Here is an 18,750-nt window from a genome sequence, read left to right as displayed (position 1 = left end):
TGCAACCCTGTGGACTGTAGCCCACTAGGCTCCTCTGTCGGTGGGATTCTCCAGGCAATAATACTGGAGTGCGTTGCCAGGGATTTTTTAGAAGTATTTTTGATTATTTATTTTTCATTGGTTTCTATGATTCTTGGATCATGTATTTTGAAGCTCATTATTAGGTACATACATGTTTAGGATTGTGATGTTTTCTGGATGTATCATCTCCTTTGTTACTATGGATTGTATACATTTAATGCTGGAAATACACCTTGTTCTGAAGTCTGTGTTTATATTTTCTTATGTTATTGATAATATAGCTTAAGTAGTTTAGTTATGACTAGCATTTCTGTGATATATTCTTCTGTATCTTTGTACCTCTGTTTTATTGTTGCCTTAATGTTTTAAAAATGTCTCTTCAGATGTATAGAACAGTCTTTTGGACTCTTGGGAGAGGACGAGGGTGGCATGATTTGGGAGAATGGCATTGAAACATGTATATTATCATATGTGAAACTAATCACCAGTCCAGGATTGATGCATGATACAGGGTGCTCGGGGCTGGTGCACTGGGATGAACCAGATGGATGGGATGGGGAGGGACGTGGGAGGGGGGTTCAGGATGGGGAACACAGGTACACTCATGGCGGATTCATGTCAATGTATGCGAAACCAATACAATATTGTAAAGTAATTAGCCTCCAATTAAAATAAATTTGTATTCTAAAAAAGCTTTTTATATAGTAAAAAAAAATATAAAAATAAAAGTGTGTCTCTTTACTGTATGTAGTTGAATTATTTAACTTATATGCAGAGTACATCATGAGAAATGCTGAGCTGGAAGAAGCACAAGCTGGAATCAAGTTTGCCGGGAGAAATATCAATAACCTCAGATATGCAGATGACACCACCCTTATGGCAGAAAGTGAAGAGGAACTAAAAAGCCTCTTGATGAAAATGAAAGAGGAGAGTGAAAAAGTTGGCTTAAAGCTCAACATTCAGAAAACTAAGATCATGGCATCCGGTCCCATCACTTCATGGGAAAGAGATGGGGAAACAGTGGAAACAGTGTCAGACTTTATTTTTGGGGCTCCAAAATCACTGCAGATGGTGACTGCAGCCATCAAATTAAAAGACGCCTACTCCTTGGAAGGAAAGTTATGACCAACCTAGATAGCATATTGAAAAGCAGAGACATTATTTTGCCAACAAAGGTCCGTCTAAGTCACGGCTATGGTTTTTCCAGTGGTCATGTATGGATATGAGAGTTGGACTGTGAAGAAAGCTGGGCGCCGAAGAATTGATGCTTTTGAACTGTGGTGTTGGAGAAGACTCTTGAGAGTCCCTTGGACTGCAAGGAGATCCAACCAGTCCATTCTGTAGGAGATCAGCCCTGGGATTTCTTTGGAAGGACTGATGGTGAAGCTGAAACTCCAGTACTTTGGCCACCTCATGCGAAGAGTTGACTCATTGGAAAAGACTCTGATGCTGGGAGGGATTGGGGGCAGGAGGAGAGGGGACAACAGAGGATGAGATGGCTGGATGGCATCACTGACTCGATGGACGTGAGTTTGAGTGAACTCCGGGAGTTGGTGATGGACAGGGAGGCCTGGCGTGCTGCGATTCATGGGGTCGCAAAGAGTCGGACACGACTGAGCGACTGAACTGAATAAGCTCATTAATTCAAGTGTTTAAGTTCATTTAAATGTGATATGATCATTGGTGTGGCTAGGTTTGAGCTCACCACATTTGTATTTTTCTGGTTTTCCATATTTTCCTTTTTTCCTGTTTCTTCTTTCTTGCTTTCTTTAGAGAGCATTGTGTTTCCAGGATTTCATTTTAGCATATTATCCTCTCTGCTTTTTGCATGTTGCTCACAATTATTATATTTCTAGTGGTTTCTCTAAAGATTATAGAATTCCTCTTTTACTTTTCACAATCAACCTTGAGTTTATAGTAAAACAGTTCCAGGACATTGTTATTCAAATCAACATTAAATACATGGTTGATGTTTAAGCAATGCAGTAAGTAGACATGCTGACCCCTGTGAATTTGAAAATCTGAATCTAACTTTATAATCTGCCCACCACATCCACAGTTCACCATCTGTGCATTCAGCCAACTGTGGATCATGTGGTACTATAGTTTGTATTTATTGAAAAAATGCTGTGCATAAATGGACCCGTGTAGTTCTAACCTGTGTTGTTTAAGGGTCAACTATATGCCATTTTCTGGAAAATATAAGATCTCATAGTATTTCAATTTACCAAGCTCCTGCCTTTTGTGATTCAAATTATAAATGTTATAAACTCCACCTATGTTTGCTTTGAAAAGTCACTAGTCTTTTGAAGATATGTTGCAAAAAAGGATAGAAAAGGACCCTTTTGAACCAATATATTTACCCTTTGAGATGTCTTTATTTTCTCTTGTAAACCTGAGGTTCCGTCTGAGTCATTTCCCTTTTGTCTGTATGATTTCTTTTCTGTTTTTTGTAGAGCTGATAGGTTTGATCTTCATAGAAGTCTAGTTTTTTGTTTTTCTTTTAGCACCTTATTGATATATTTTCATTTTCTGTTTGCTTCTTTGATTCTGATGAAGTTTTCAGTCATTCTTACTGTTCTTCCCCTTAAGATAGTGTATCCTTTTTAGCTGCTCTTAAGATGTTCTTTTTGACATTGGTTTTCAATAGTTTGACTATGGTATTCCTTGGTTTCATTTAAAAAATATTTATTCTGGTTGTGTTTCACAGAACAAGAGGATCTGTTTGTTGAACATGTGAACATTATTCAGCCCTGTACTCTGTGCTTTTCCTTAGGGTTTCAATTATATGTTTTATTTTTCATATTATCCCACATTTTTCTGGTGCTTCTTTTTTTTTTTTTTTTTGACCTGTCTTTGAATTCGTTACTTCTTTCCTCTGCTCTGTCCATCTGTTCCTAACTGTATCTGAAGTTATTTTGTTTTAATTTTTTTTATTTCAGACTGTATTCTTCATTTCTTTGCACTTTGATTTTTCAGTTATTTTCTAATTGTCTGTTTTTTTACTCATGTCCATTTTTTCTTTTCTTTAATAATATATTAAATAATATAAAAATATTAAATAATATTAAAGAATAATATATTCTTTTAGCCTGTTTATGTCTCTTGACTTTCCTACTTCTTTTCATGTCTTGTAATTTTAAAATTATGTCTTAGATGTTCTATATTCCAGAGCAGTATATATAGACTAAACTGGTTAATACTTTCTTCCTGAATGGTCTTGTCTTTTCGTTTGTCAGGAAGCAAGGATAAGAGGTTGACGTCTTTGGTCTGATCAGGAATTTAGCTGAGTTGGAGCTCACTTGGTGCTTGAGCTAGTTTCAGTTCATTCAGAGTGAAGTGGGGAGTTCCTGCCTGTCCAGTGGATAGGACTCTGCTTTCACTGCCAAGGGGCTGAGTAGTCCCTGGTCTGGGCACTAAGATCCTGCAAGCCAAATTGGCCATGCTTTTTTGTAGTATGTATGATACCTCAGTGATGCTTCAAATTTTGACTGGCTAGTAAGGGCTACCTCTAGTTGTGGTCTGAGGGCTTCTCATTATGGTGACTTTTCTTGTCACGGTGATGGGCTCTATGGTGTGTGGGCTAAATAGTTGTGGCTCAGTAGCTGTGACGCTCAGGCTTAGTGGCTCCATGGCATGTGGGATCTTCCTGGACCAGGAATTGAACCCGTGTCTCCGGCATTGGCAGAAGGATTCTTTACCACTGAGTGACTAGGGAAGCCCGTAATGGCTTGCTTTTAAAAATACCAATTAGCAAGTAGGAAACTGACAAAATAGAAATGAGACTAACTTAAATGGATGAATAAAGTTGCTTCATACTGATTATGCTGTGGTGTTAAAGAAGACTTTGAATTCAAAGTTGTATTTTAAAAGAACAATTATAATTTTCTATTATAGGAATCACATGCAGCCCAACTACAGATCCTTATGGAATTCCTCAAGGTTGCAAGAAGAAATAAGAGAGAGGTATATTATTTTGTGTGTTTTACATAATGTTTCTTTACTGTTGTTGATTCTTGACATTTTTGTCCCCATTTTTGTGAAAGCACATCAGGCTTAAAATTTTATTTAAATATTTGAAAGCATTTGAGTTTTCAGGAGTTGTGTTTGTTTTTTTTTTAAGCTTTGTTATTTAACTTCTTTTACCTTTGCAACTTGATATGTTAAAAATCCCTTTTTAGACATGAGTTAAAACATTTTCTGTAGATTTTAAAATAATGACATTACCTCACAGCTATAAAGAATAGCTACAAAGAATGAAAGTTAGGCTCAAATGACAGTTAGGCTCAAACTTTCACCCTTAAAAGAAAACATAGGAGTTACAGTTTTCCTATGATTAAAATGCATGCTGGAGAGGAAAAACAAGTAAAAATATAACTACCTATTTAGAACTTGGAAAGTGTAAGCCATGCAGGATAACTAAAAAATAACTTTTTATTAGCAATTTTAGAACCATACTATGCTAACTAAGCATTTTAACATGTCAAAGTCATTTCATAATAGTACGAAATATGGGAAAACCAAAGACAAAATCCTATATTCTCAGTAGCATGCTAAAATAACTTTGAAAATGGTTTTATATTTAAATTCCTAACTGAGTCAAATCTTACATTTTTACTTTCAGTTGTCTAATTAGGTCATTTTCACTCAAAAAAATATAACCATGTATTTTAGGCTTCAGGCAGTCTTTATTATTTTTTGAAAATAAAAAGATGAGAACTTATTTTGATAACTGTGCATTGCCAGAACTTTATATTATCTTAGTTCGATATTTCCACTTCTTTTTGACTATTCATGATGTCTATTTTTAGCTTTTTTTTTTTACTTTGTTCAGATTGGATTTTTCCACGTTATGCTTCTCTTTATAGCTAAATGTTGTTCACATGGTTTATGATTGTATTTTCCTTTAACTTTTGCTGAAGTAGCAGTTGTGATTTTAATATGTTTTAATATCTATTAAAATTATTTTCATTGTGAATTCAAGATTTATATATACTTAAATGACTTTTAATTTATTTTTTTGGTGGGTACTTTATCTTCAACTTCAATTTGTTTAAGAATCACCTGAGGATCTTCTTAGAATCCAAGTTCTGATGAAGAGGGTGTGTGTTGGAAGCCTAAAAATCTGCATTTCTAGCAAGCTCCAGATGATGATGCTCTTGGTCCTTGAACCATAGTTTAAGTAATAAAGTTGAACATTTTATGACATATGGAAGCAAAATGATTAATTCAGTACCCAACCATCATTGCTATAGCAAATTCTTTGGAAAAGTGATAGTTTTTCCTATTTCATATATACTTTCTGCCCTCCTAAAACAACATCAGATTGTTTTGCAGTAGTTTTATGTGGTTCTTTTTATATTAGACTTTGAACTCATTGAATGAAATTAAGACATAGGAAATTACTTGATAATGAATCAGTTAAGTGAACAGTCCAAACATAAGGATAAAGTGAAAGTGAAGTCGCTCAGTCGTGTCCGACTCTTAGCGACTTCATGGACTGTAGCCTACCAGGCTCCTCCATCCGTGGGATTCTCCAGGCAAGAGTACTGGAGTGGAGTGCCATTGCATAAGGATAACTGGGGATTAAATGAAATGGCCGATTATTATCTATGATCTGAATTATTAAGGTTTTTTCTCTCTTGAGATTTTTTACACTTCTCTAGAGTGTCTTAATGCTTGCAACATATTTAGATTTGAAATCGTTTCAGGCAAGAAGGATATAGCATATAACTATAAAATAATACAGATTGACCAGAAGGTCAGTTACTGCTTTTGATTTTTTTCCCTCAAGATTAGTTTGCAGACTCTGGAAATTAGCTTTGTGATTTTATGCAGAACTTCCAATAGGGCAGTTGAATCTGCTTTTCAGAGTTAACATACTTACTTGTTCAGGTGTCACATCTTGCTTTTAGAATTGTAGATTTAATTTTTAAAATTTTTTTTCTATTGACTCTCTTTTGAGTATTAAGAGAAGGGAATATGCAAGGCACAGAGTAGGCATTTTCATTAATTATTTATTTCTGTGTAACAAGTTACCCTCAAAATGAATGGCTTAAAAACAGCAAACATTTACTATCTAGTGTCAGGAATCCTGGTGTAGAATAACTGAGTGCCTTGGCTCAGGGTTTCTCACCAAGTGAAGCAATCCAGGTGTTGGCCAGGGCAGCAGTTATCTTAAGGTTCTATGGGGATAGGAATGCATCCAAATTAACTCATTGGCTTTTGGGAAGAGATACCAAATTCTTACCACATGGGCTTCTCCATAGGATAACTTACTCCCTGGCAGCTGACTTCCTCAGAGTGAGAAAGCCAGCAGTCACATGCTTTCTGTAGCTTAATCTTGAAAGTTACATCTCAAGAAATGTTTTGTTTTTTCTATTAGAAGCAAATTTTTGGGTCTAGCCCACACAAATAGGGAATTACACAGGTTATGGATTCTGAGGTAGGACTCTTTGGAGGCTGTCTTAGAGCCAGCCTGCCACAGCACTCAACAAATACATGTTTTTAAATGAACATGCTATTCTTTCTTCAAAGTTAGATTGAACAAGAGGGCTCCAGTTTCTATGTAAAAACCAGTCTCCTTGGTGCAAATTTGTACCAGCATTTGAACAATTTGCCTTACATTTCATTCAATTTAATTTTAAAATATACTTTTGGTCATTTGTAGTACCTTTTTAATTCCTTGTAATAGGACAGTTTTGAGGGACCTTGGTTTCCTTTTGGTTTTGTTTGAAGTTTTATTTTGAATATAAATATATTGCATTTTAATATTTTTATACGAAATAAAGCATAGAAAAGTTTGTAAAACAAATTACAGTTTAAAGATTCATAGCGCGATCATCCATGTAACCACCATCCTGACCCAGTGATAGATCTTTGCTAGGACTCGTAAAACTCTCTGCCTACCCTTTCCAGATGATAGTCTTTTCCCTTGCCTTTAGGTAGTCAGTATTCTGACGTCTCTGTTTTTCTTTATTGTTTTAAAGTCTAAGTATTTTTAATTTATAAGTCTCTTCTTTTGAATTAATATAAATGCACTTCTGCCTTATGTAATGTTTTGTTCTTCTCTTTGGCTCAGTGTTAAGATTCATCCCTAGTGTTGTATATGGCTATAATTGATTCCCTTTTGTTGTTGTATAGTATTCTATTAATTGAATACACACCATTTTTGTTATTGCAAACAATGTTACTATCTTATATATATATCTTATCAAGGTATATATTAGAATATATATCTCAATGCTTCATATGTAGAAATGAAATTATTAAGTCATAGGGTATGTACATCTTCAAATTTAGTAGATAATGCCAAACAATGCCTGAGTGGTTGAACTGGTTACTCTTCCTGCAGGAATTGTAGGAATGTTCCTGTTGTACTATATTCTTGCCAGTACTTGATATCAGTAGACTTTTTCCAGTTTAGCTCATCTTGGGATATGTATTGGTATCTCTTTGTGGTTTTAAGTTGCATTTCCCTGATGGATAATGAGGTTGAGTACTCAGTACTATAAATTGGCCATTTGGATTTTTGTGTATGTATGAAGTACTTGGTTTAAGCTTTGTGCATCTTTTCTATTTCATTGATTTTCCTTCTGGTTTGCTTATATATTCTAGATAAAAATTCTTTGTTCTATCTATCTATCTACTTAGCTATAGCAGATCTTTCTCCCCCTCTAATTGGGCTGCTTTTTTCATTGTGTTAACGATGTTATTTGATGAAGAGAAGTTTCTGTCTATAGTGGAGTCAAATTTATTAGTCTTGCCTGTTATAATTAGTGCCTTTTCTATTAGGTAAAGAATTCTTCTCCACCTGAAGTCTGCTTGAATCTTTTATTTATTTTTTTTTCCATACATATATCTATAATCTACTTGGGAATTTTTCATATGAATATCCAGATGTCTAAGCATCCTTGATTAAAAAATTCATCCTTTTCCCATTGCTTTGAAATACCACGTCTCTCATACATCATGTGTCCATACATACATGGGTCTATTTCCAGGATCTCTCTTGCTCCACTGGTCTGTTTGTCTGTCTTTCTGGCAATACCACATTGTATTAAATACTAGAACTTTGAAGTAAGTTACTATTCTTTTTTAGGAAAGTTGCAGCTATTCATGGCTCTTTGCATTTCTCTATAAATTTTAAAACCAGCTGATACATTTCCATGGTATACCTGCTGTGATTTTTATTGGGATTACTTTGACTCCATAGATCAATTTGGGAGGCTCTCTTTACAGTATTGAGCCCTCTAGCCGTTGAACATGGTATTTCTCTCTGTATATATAGTTCCTTAAAAATGGCCTCCAAAATTTTGATATTTTTCAGGATATTATTCTTACATATCTATTTTAGAGTTGTCCTTAGGTCTTCAATCATTTTTATGCTACTCTAAGTGATGTCTGTGTCTTTAATTTCAGTTTCTTACTATTTATTGCTGGCATATAGAAATGCAATTGATTTTGACACATACTTTTTTTTTGTATCCAGCAACTTTGTTAAACTCATTGATTCTAATAATTTATTTGTAGATTATTTTGTATTTTCTTTGCACACATCATCATCTGCAAATAATAACAGTTTAGTTTCTTTCTTTATGATCCTTATATCCTTTATTTATTTTTCTTGTCTTACTCTGCTGGCTAGGATATCCGGTACAGTGATGAATAGAAGTGGTGATAGCGGGGCATCCTAGTCTTGGTGCTGATCTCAAAGTGAAAGCTTTCGACGTGTCACCATTAGGTATGATGTTTTCTGTAGGTTTTTGGTAGGTATTTTTTTAATCATTCAAGGAGCTAAGTTCTATTCCCAGTTTCCTAAGAGAATTTTTTTTATAATTATAAGTGGGGGTTGAATATTCTCCAAAATTTTTGTGCAGTTGAGATGATATAATTTTTTTTCATTATATTAAAATGGATCATTATTTGTTTAACATTAAAAACTCTATGAGCTTTGCACCTAGGGTGACCAGCTGTCCTGATTTGCCCAGGAGTGTTCTAGTTTTATCACTGAATGTTCTGTATTCTAGATAAGTAGGACAGTTGTTTGCCCTCTTTGGCTCCCTTATTGCATCTATATTCACTAATAAGGTTGTTCTTTAACTTTTTATACACTGATCTTGTCCGGTTTTGTTATAAAGTTGGTTTTATCAAATTGGTTGGAGAATGTTTCCTCTTTTTCTGTTTTCTGGAAGAATTTGTATAATCTAGGATGAATATCTTTGCTGAATATTTAAAGATTTTGCTGGAAAAGCTATATGGACCTGTTGTTTGCAGAAACTTTGTTGATTCATTTACTGCTTATTCAGATTTTTGTTTTAGATATCATTTTTGACATGTTATATTTTTTCTAAGAGTTGTCTGTTTCTTCTGAGTTTTCAAAGTTTTTAGTATTAGATTGGTCTTAATACTAAGCTTTTAATACGCTAGAGTTTTTAGTGATGTCTTTCATTCCTGACTCTGCTCATTGGTGCTGTACATTTTTCTGTTTGTTTGTTTTGATCAGGTCATGTCAGGGATTCAGGATGTATCACTTTTATGAGTTTTATCCAGGAACCAGCTTTTTCGCTTTGTTTATGTTCTCTATTTTATTTTTGTTTTCCATTTTCTTAATTACCCTCCTTAGAATTACATTGTCCATCCTTCTACTTCTTTTGGTTTTATTTTGTTGTTTCTCTTCTAATTTGTTAACTTGGATATACATATTAGTAGGCAGACTTTATTTTTAATAATAGACACATTTCAGGCCATAGTTCTTTTAGTTGCATCTAATAATTTTGGTATGGCATTTTGTTTGTTATTCCTTAGTTCAATGTAGTCTCTAATTTTCGTTATACTTTTTCTTAGGCATGTGGGTTATTTATAGATAAACTTGTTACTTGGATATTGGGATTCTTTCATTTAAAAAGAGGTTACTTATTTTATTTTTGATTGTGTTGGGTCTTCATTGCTGCCTGTGGGCTTTCTCTAGTTGTGTCAAGTGGGGGCTACTCTTGGTTGCTGTGCACGGGCTTCTCATTGTGGTGGCTGCTCTTGTTGCTGAGCACAGGTTCTAGGCACACAGGCTTCAGTAATTGTGGCTCATGGGCTCTAGAGAGCAGGCTCTGTAGTTATAGTACATGGACTTAATTGCCCCGTGGCATGTGGAATCTTCCTGGACCAGGGATCAAACCCACATCCCCTGCATTTGGAGGTGGATTCTTATCTACTGTACTACCAATGGAGACCTTTTTTTAAAAAAATTATGGATTTCTGTTATAATTGCATTGTTATCAGAAAATAATTTGGTTTTTATAGTATGATATTTGCACTGTCACATGTTAGTTCATTAAATTTTGAAATATTTGTGCTTGTAAAGAATGTGTTTCCTGCAGTTGCAGTGTGGTAAGAATGTTTTGCATCCTGTTGAATCTTTGGTTCTTTGTTGTATCACTAACTTATTTGAGGTGAATTTCTTGTATACAGCAGAGGTTTTTCATTCACCCTGCCAGACTCAGTCTTATAATTTTGTATTTAAACCATTTACATTTAATGTAAAAGAGTTTAAGCCTGCCATTTTATTATGTTGTTGTTTCTTTTCTCTTTTGATTTTTTGTTATTATGTTTTCTCTTTAAGAGTTACTTCATTGTATTTCTATTTTTTTAAAGACATTTTTTAGAGCAGTTTTAAGTTCACAGAAGAATTGAAAAGATGGTACAGAGATTTTCCATATACCTCATAGTAATACACATTTAAATTTCCTCATTTTTTTTTTTTATGACTTGAAAGCTCATTTCTTCTTAGGACTGAATATTATTCCATTGTCTTTATGAACCACTGTTTATCCATTCATCTGAAGGACATCTTGGTTGTTTCAAGTATTGTTAATTATGACTAAAACTGCTATCAATGTGTTTTTTTGGAATTGAAGTTTTCAACTCGCTTGGGTATATACCAAGGAGTGTGATTACTGGCTTCTATAAGAATATGTATAATTTTTAAAGAAACTGCCAAACTGCCTTTCAGAGTGGCTGTACAATTTTTCATTCCTACCAAGAATAAATGAGAGTTCTTGTTGCTACACATCTTTTTCAGCTTTTGGTGTTGTCAGTGTTCTGGATGTTGGCTATTCTAATTAGTATACAGTGCTTTTTTTTAAAATTTATTTTTAGTGCTTTTTTGTTTATATATATATAGTATTATTAATCTTACTGCTTTTTTTTAAACCAGCTTTTCTTTTTTCTGGAAGTTTATCAGTATTCTTTTGTTCAGTTTTGAATATTTCAGATAATTGACGAGGTCTTGGCAACTGTAATTTACTAATTAGCTCTAAAAAACAAAATTAAGATACTGAATTTAATACTTCAGCATGTTTTTATTCAATCATGCTGCTGCTGCTGCTGCTAAGTTGCTTTAGTCATGTCCAACTCTGTGCGACCCCATAGACAGGCAGCCCACCAGGCTCCCCCGTCCCTGGGATTCTCCAGGCAAGCACACTGGAGTAGGTTGCCATTTCCTTCTCCAGTGCATGAAAGTGAAAAGTGAAAGTGAAGTCGCTCAGTCGTGTCTGACTCTTCGCGACCCCATGGACTGCAGCCTACCAGGCTCCTCCGTCCATGGGATTTTCCAGGCAGGAGTACTTATTCAATCATAGTGAAGGTCAAATAAATGAGTGCCAATGATACCTAACTGCACCAAAGCTAATGTCAATTAAAGAGGGTTCTATTTTTGAATTCTTTTATGTTTTAGTCTTAAGGGATTCAGAGACTTCTGTTCTTCACTTTTCAAATTTTTAAATAATTTCTTTGGGTTGTAATACAGTATACTGTATTGAGAGTGCTTGCTATTGATGACTTGGACTGTGCTCTCAAGTAGCATTTCTCCATCTTCTGTATTTATTATTATTATTATTTTTAGTACCCCCAAAAGTCACTATAATGTTAAGGCAGATTTGATCCAGAAATTTGTCAGTTTTCATTCCCGTTTGTGGTCTGTTTTCATTTAGATAATGACAGTTCAGCTTTATGAACTTTCTTCATGTGTTTCCAAAACATTCTTGGTCTCTGCTTTATGCTTTTATTCTAGATTCTGCCTCTCTGGTTTATGAAACACATTTGCAGAGTGAATTTAGCCTAGTTGTTCCTTTTGCTTTTTAAAACAGTTATCCTTTATCTTCTATTTCCTCATACTATAATGTCTTATATTGATGCCTGAAAGGACAACACTTGTTTCCTTTATTCATTACCTCTCTCCATATTTCTGGCCACCAAATGTGTAGGTGATTTTTTACACCAGCTAGTTCTCCAGTTCTCTGTAGATAAAGCAGAGTGTCCTGGAAATCAATTCAGGTCAATTCTATCTAGCACTGTTTACTTGGAGTTGGCCCCAGATTCCACTGGTTGAGGACTCAGTCCCATAAGACTGAGCTGCCCCTTCAGATCATAATTGCATGTCCAAGAAGTCACTTGTATATTTAACCTACTGGCTATAAATTGGCGGTTCCCATGTCCCCCTCCAAGAATGTGATAATTTGCTAAAATGGGTCACATAACAGGAAAATAGTTTACTTACTGCATCATCAGTTTATTGTAAAAGGATAGAACTGAGATATGTGGGAAGGGGCATGGAGCGTCCATACCCTCTCCAGGTGTGCCATTCTCCCAGCATCCTCATATACTCCCCAACCTACATGTTCACCAACCCAGAAGCTCTTCCCTAGACTGAATTCCATGAGGCCAAGGGCTAGAGTTTTCTAAATCCCGTTCTTCACAGTACTTAGCAAAATGTTTAAGATTGGTCAATATTTGAGTTAATATATTATCAACTGTCTATATATTGCCTCAGAAGAAAACATGCTTAAAAATCTGTTTATCCTTACTAGTTATCAGGTAAAATAAAGGTAAATAATAAGGTCCTGTTTTCAAGTAGTAGTGTTATAACATAGTAGTTAACGGCATGAATTGTGGAGCTGCCTTGATTTCAACTCCAGTTCTGCTGTGTACTTACTGTGATCTTGGGCAAGTCACTTAATCTTTCTGTGATTTATTTTCCTGTATAATACTTCCTGTTGCACACCTAGCAATAAGTATTACATAAATATATTCATTATCATTATTTTATATTCTAAAAACTGGCTCAGGGGTTTTCCCTGAAAGTTCAGTGGTTAAGACTCAGCTCCCAACACAGGGGGACATGGGTTTGATTCCTGTTTGGGGAACTGAGATCCTGCATGCTGCACAAAAAATAAATGGCCAAAAAATAAAATTGGCCTCAATATATTTGGCTTAGATTAAGACAGCCACTTATATATAATAATTATAGAAATTTAAATCTGATAGTGTTTCTGGAAAGCAGTTTTGTTTCATGTAGTGAAGAGTTGCTATTTCTCTTGATCAAATGATTTCATTTTAATAATCTCAATAAAATTTGGAATGCAGACTCATAATCTAAAATGCAGACTCATGGTTCAGAATTACTTATGATTGTCAAATATATCATTAAATATAATAATTAAAATGTTTGCATTTTAAAGGCATGGAGAAAAGTTATGGTGCAATAGGCAAAATGTCAAAGATGAGGCATAATCTTAAATATGTTTTAAAAAATGCATAAGAGGGTAACTTGTGATTGCTTTTGGGTGGTAGAATTTAATCTTCAAGACTTATTTTTATTTTAAAAATGAGGTTAACAACTGACATGCTGATATTAATTGCTGACAGTTAAATGAGGTGATTTGAAAGTTCTTTGGATATCTTTGTTTTTATTAAATCATATTATTGTTCATCTTTAATATTTTTATTATAAAGTCAATTATTCTATTAAAGAACGATTTTCTTAAATATTAGGTCTTTACATTTACTTTTTAACATAGGAACTTGCATAAAAACTGCTTTTTTTTAACATAAAAACTGCTTTTTATCTGCAGTTTTTCACCCCTACAGTTTACCATTAGTGCACAATTTCCTAAAAATCATATTCCAAATGTAAAATTACTTTATGATTGTGGTGATGCCAGTGTGGTTTGGTTTAGGCTTTTTTTTTTTTTTTCCCCCTCTCTAATCTACAGCAACTGGAGCAGATTCAGAAGGAGTTAAGTGTTTTGGAAGAGGATATCAAAAGAGTGGAAGTAAGATCAAGAATTTCTTACATCTCGAGTAGCTTTTCAATTTCATGAAAATTTTGCTTTTCCTTTAAATTGCTGCATTAAGTTAATGGGATTGGTGTCCGTTACATAGAAAGTAACAGGCATAATTTCTGCAATAATTTATTAGGAGCCCTTTTCCTCTGAGTTAATGATCAAAAGTTAGAGTTTAAGCAGTTAGTAAACAAAGCTAATATTTGCATCAAGAGGGATGTTACTTTTCTTAATGTTTGCAAAGAATATTTTCAAAGTAGAGACTGATATATCCTGTTTTTCTATACTTTGGTGAGTTGAACAGTAATGATCCAGTTGCCATTCAGTCACTCAGTCGTGTCCAGCTCTTTGTCACCCCATGGACTACAGCACACCAGGCTTCCCTGTCCTTCACCATCTCCCAAAGCTTGCCCAGACTCATATGTATTGAGTTGGTGATACCATCCAACCATCTTGTCCTTTGTCTTCTGCTTCTCCTCCTGCTTTCAATCTTTCCCAGCATCAGGGTCTTTTCCATTGAATCGGCTCTTTGTATCATGTGGCCAAAGTATTGGAGTTTTAGCGTCAGCATCAGTCCCTCCAATGAGTATTCAAGATTGATTTCCTTAGGATTGACTGGTTTGATCCCCTTGCAGTCCAAGGGACTCTCAAGAGTCTTCTCCAACACCACAGTTCAAAAGCATCAATTCTTCAGTGCTTAGCCTTCTTTATGGTCCAACTCTCACATTAGTACATGACTGCTAGAGAAACCATAACTTTGACTAATGCCAAAGAAGGTGAAGTAGAACAATTCTGTGAAGACCTACAAGACTTTATAGAACTTTATAGAACCCGAAAAAGATGTCCTTTTCGTCATAGGGGACTGGAATGAAAAGCAGGAAATCAAGAGATACCTGGAGTAACAGGCAAGTTTCACCTCGTAGTACAAAATGAAGAACTTGTAGTACAAAATGAAGCAGGGCAAAGGCTAACAGAGTTTTGCCAAAAGAATGCACTTGTCATAGCAAACACCCTTTTCCAACAACACGAGAATACTCTACACATGGACATCACCAGATGGTCAATACCGAAATCAGATTGATTATATTCTTTGCAGCCAAAAATGGAGAAGCTCTGTACAGTCAGCAAAAACAAGACTGGGTACTGACTGTGGCTCAGATCACAAACTCCTTATTGCAAAATTCATACTTAAACTGAAGAAAGCAGGGAAAACCATTAGACCATTCAGGTATGACCTAAATCAAATCTCTTCCAATTATACAGTGGAAGTAATGAATATATTCAATGGATTAGATCTGACAGAGTGCCTGAAGAACTGTGGATGGAATTTCATAATATTGTACATGAGGTGGTAATCAAAACCATCCTCAAGAAAAAGAAATGCAGAAAGGCAAAATGGTTTTCTGGCGAGGTCTTACAAATAGCTGAGAAAAGAGAAGCGAAAGGCAAGGGAGAAAAGGAAAGATACACCCATCTACATGCAGAGTTCCAAAGAATAGCAAGGACAGATAAGAAACCCTTCCTAAGTGATCAATGCAAAGAAATAGAGGAAAACAGTAGAATGGGAAAGACTAGAGATCTCTTCAAGAAAATTAGAGACACCGAGGGAACATTTCATGCAAAGATGGGCTCAATAAAGGACAGAAATAGTAGGGACCTAACAGAAGCAGAAGCCATTAAGAAAAGGCGGCAAGAATACACAGAAGAACTATACAAAAAGGATCTTAATGACCCGGATAACCACAATGGATCACTCACCTAGACCTAGACATCTCAGAGTGTGAAGTCAAGTGGGCCTTAGGAAGTATCACTACAAAGCTAGTGGAGATGATGGAATTCCAGCTGAGCTATTTCAAATCCTGAAAGATGATGCTGTGAAAATGCTACACTCAATATGTCAACAAATTTGGAAAACTCAGCAGGGGCCACAAAACTGGAAAAGTTCAGTTTTCATTCCAGTCCCCGGGAAGAGCAATGCCAATGAACGTTCAGACTACTATACAGTGGCCCTCATTTCACATGCTAGCAAAGGAATGCTCAAAATTCTCCAAGCTAGGCTACAACAGTACGTGAACCAAGAACTTCCAGATGTTCAAGCTGGATTTAGAAAAGGCAGAGGAACCAGAGATCAAATTACCACCATGCGTTGGATCATAGCAAAAGCAAGAGAATTCCAGAAAAACATCTCCTTCTGTTTCATTGACTACTCTAAAGCTTTTGTGTGGATCACGAAAAACTGTGGAAAATTCTTCGAGATGGGAATACCAGACCACGTTACCTGCCTCCTGCAAAACCTCTATGCAGGTCAAGACAGAACAATTAGAACTAGACATGGAACAATGGACTGGTTTAAAATTGGGAAAGGAGTACGTCAAGGCTGCATATTATCACCCTGCTTATTTAACTTATGTGTAGAGTACATCATGCGAAATGCCGGGCTGGATGAAGCACAAGCTGGAATCAAGATTGCCAGGAGAAATATCAATGACCTCAGATAGGCAGATGAAGCACCTTTATGGCAGAAAGCAAAGAGGAACTAAAGAACCTCTTGATGAAGGTGAAATAGGAGAGTGAAAAAGCTGGTTTAAAACTCAGCTCAAAAAACGAAGATCATGCTATCTAGTCCCATCACTTCATGGCAAATAGATGGAGAAAAAATGGAAACAGTGACAGATTTTATTTACTTGGGCTCCAAACTCTCTGCAGATGGTGATTGCAGCCATGAAATGAAAAGATGCTTGCTCCTGGAAGAAAAGCTATGACTAACCCAGGTTCAGTCCCTGGGTCGGGAAGATCCTCTGCAGAAGGGAATGGCAATCCCCTCCACTCTTCTTGCTTAGAGGGCTACAGTTTGTGGGGTTGCCAAGAGTTGGACATGACTGACTAACACTAACACACACCTAGACAGCGTATTAAAAAGCAGAGTCATTCCTTTGCCAACAAAGGTCTGTTTAGTCAGTTGCCATACTTATCTTAATATTTATCAGTAGGTTCTCACCTAGATTAAAAATGATTAGCTAGTTCACTGTTCACATAATGTACAGTATGTCTCATTAAAAATATTTACATTTGTCTTTTTCTGCATTTGATGGCTTCATTAGTAATGAATAATATTTATTAAAGAATTTCTAGTTCTTTAAGTATGTATGTCATGAAAAAGACTTGTCTCGTAAGTTTCAGATATCCTTGCTTTTGTACTCTCTGGAGAGGAAACCTTGAGAAATTTGGATGTTGAGACAAAAAGGAACTGATAAAACCTGGGATTGGAAAGAAATAAATAGCTCCTTTTGACTTATACATTGTCTCTTTGGAGTGGGTATAACTCTAATAATTGTGCTTCCAGGAAATGAGCGGCTTATATTCTCCTGTCAGTGAGGATAGCACAGTGCCTCAATTTGAAGCTCCTTCTCCATCACACAGGTACAAAGCTTGAAACCTGTAATTGCTTTGGATTTATATTATAAAGTGCAGATATGGTATTAGTCCTTGGTAGCCTTTTCCATGTAATGAACACAACTCCTGAGAAATTACTTTTGGTCATGATGTAGAAATGAGATTCAGATGGCCCATCTATTTCCTTTATGCTTTAAATTTCATGCCAGGGATAGTTAGTAGAATATTATAATACTGTGAATTCAGTAATGAATTAATAGTTTGGTGGATTTCTCAAAATAATGGTAGCTTTGAATAATATTGTGAATTAAAATCAGATGACACTGAAAATCTATAATTTGAGAAAATGAAATGGTAATATTAGGGAAAAGTTAGTTAAACTAATACCTTTGTCTTTGCCACTATTCCTGTTGAATTAGGTAGATCTGTTTGTTTAGACATCTCTGCTAGTTTCTTTATAACTCCCCATTATTAATTTAATTAAGTCTTCCCTTCTGTATTCTCTATAGAGCAGGAATTACGTATATCTTGCTCATGACTGTTTCCCTAGATTTTAAGTAGTGGTAGTGACTGGCCTCCTTCAGTATGTTTTTGTAAAATATGGTAAATGTCTATGGTCTCTATGTAAATTTAAAGTTCTATTTATGAAATATCTACTGCCTAACATTTGAATTTGAACTTTTTTGTTGTGTTCAGAGCAAGAGAAATTTTACATGTTTTTAATCCACTGCTAATCCATTCACGATTGTGGTCCAACAGAAGCTTTTTAGACAGATAGTTTTAGGATAACACACGGATTTTCAAGCAGTCCAGTGACAGTACAGGAGATTACACTAACTTCACGGCCGGTGCCAGATCAGGAAAGCCATTTTACATCTAGTTTGGGATGATAGTGGGGAAGGGACACAAGGAATATTCTAGTAAAATAACATTCCTGGTATGTTTAATATATTTCATGAACTGTTTTATAGAGAATCCGCATGAGTGCTGAGTGATTCTGGGGTCACTTTACCTGTGTAATTCAGTTTGTTTTTGTCCATATTTTATTTTCTTTAAAACACTTGGGAATGATTCAGTTTAGCTTAGCATTCACTTCCTGACATATGTGGGATCTGTGTAAATGGAATATTTATTATAGTGCATCCAGGCAAATACAAATTGTCACATCACAGTGTCTTCTCTAATAAACTGATAATTCTCATTATCATATCACTCTCTGTCT

General features: G+C 35.3%; 1 protein-coding gene across 5 annotated transcripts in view; it reads left to right on the top strand.

Moving 5' to 3' along the window:
* COP1 (COP1 E3 ubiquitin ligase) overlaps positions 1–18,750 on the top strand; it is a 224,004-nt gene that overhangs the window by 57,273 nt on the left and 147,981 nt on the right. For 3 of the 5 annotated variants that reach the window (XM_061383278.1, XM_061383277.1, XM_061383282.1), the window contains exons 6-8: positions 3,919–3,987; positions 14,067–14,126; positions 17,479–17,555. In XM_061383278.1, the coding sequence (XP_061239262.1) occupies positions 3,919–3,987; positions 14,067–14,126; positions 17,479–17,555 (206 nt within the window). The remainder of the gene's footprint in view (positions 1–3,918; positions 3,988–14,066; positions 14,127–17,478; positions 17,556–18,750) is intronic. The other 2 variants (XM_061383280.1, XM_061383281.1) reach the window with 2 other exon arrangements.

This window comes from Bos javanicus, chromosome 16, assembly GCF_032452875.1.
Source record: "Bos javanicus breed banteng chromosome 16, ARS-OSU_banteng_1.0, whole genome shotgun sequence".
NCBI classification, from domain to species: Eukaryota; Metazoa; Chordata; class Mammalia; order Artiodactyla; family Bovidae; genus Bos; species Bos javanicus.
This window is presented reverse-complemented; position numbering and strand designations above follow the sequence as displayed.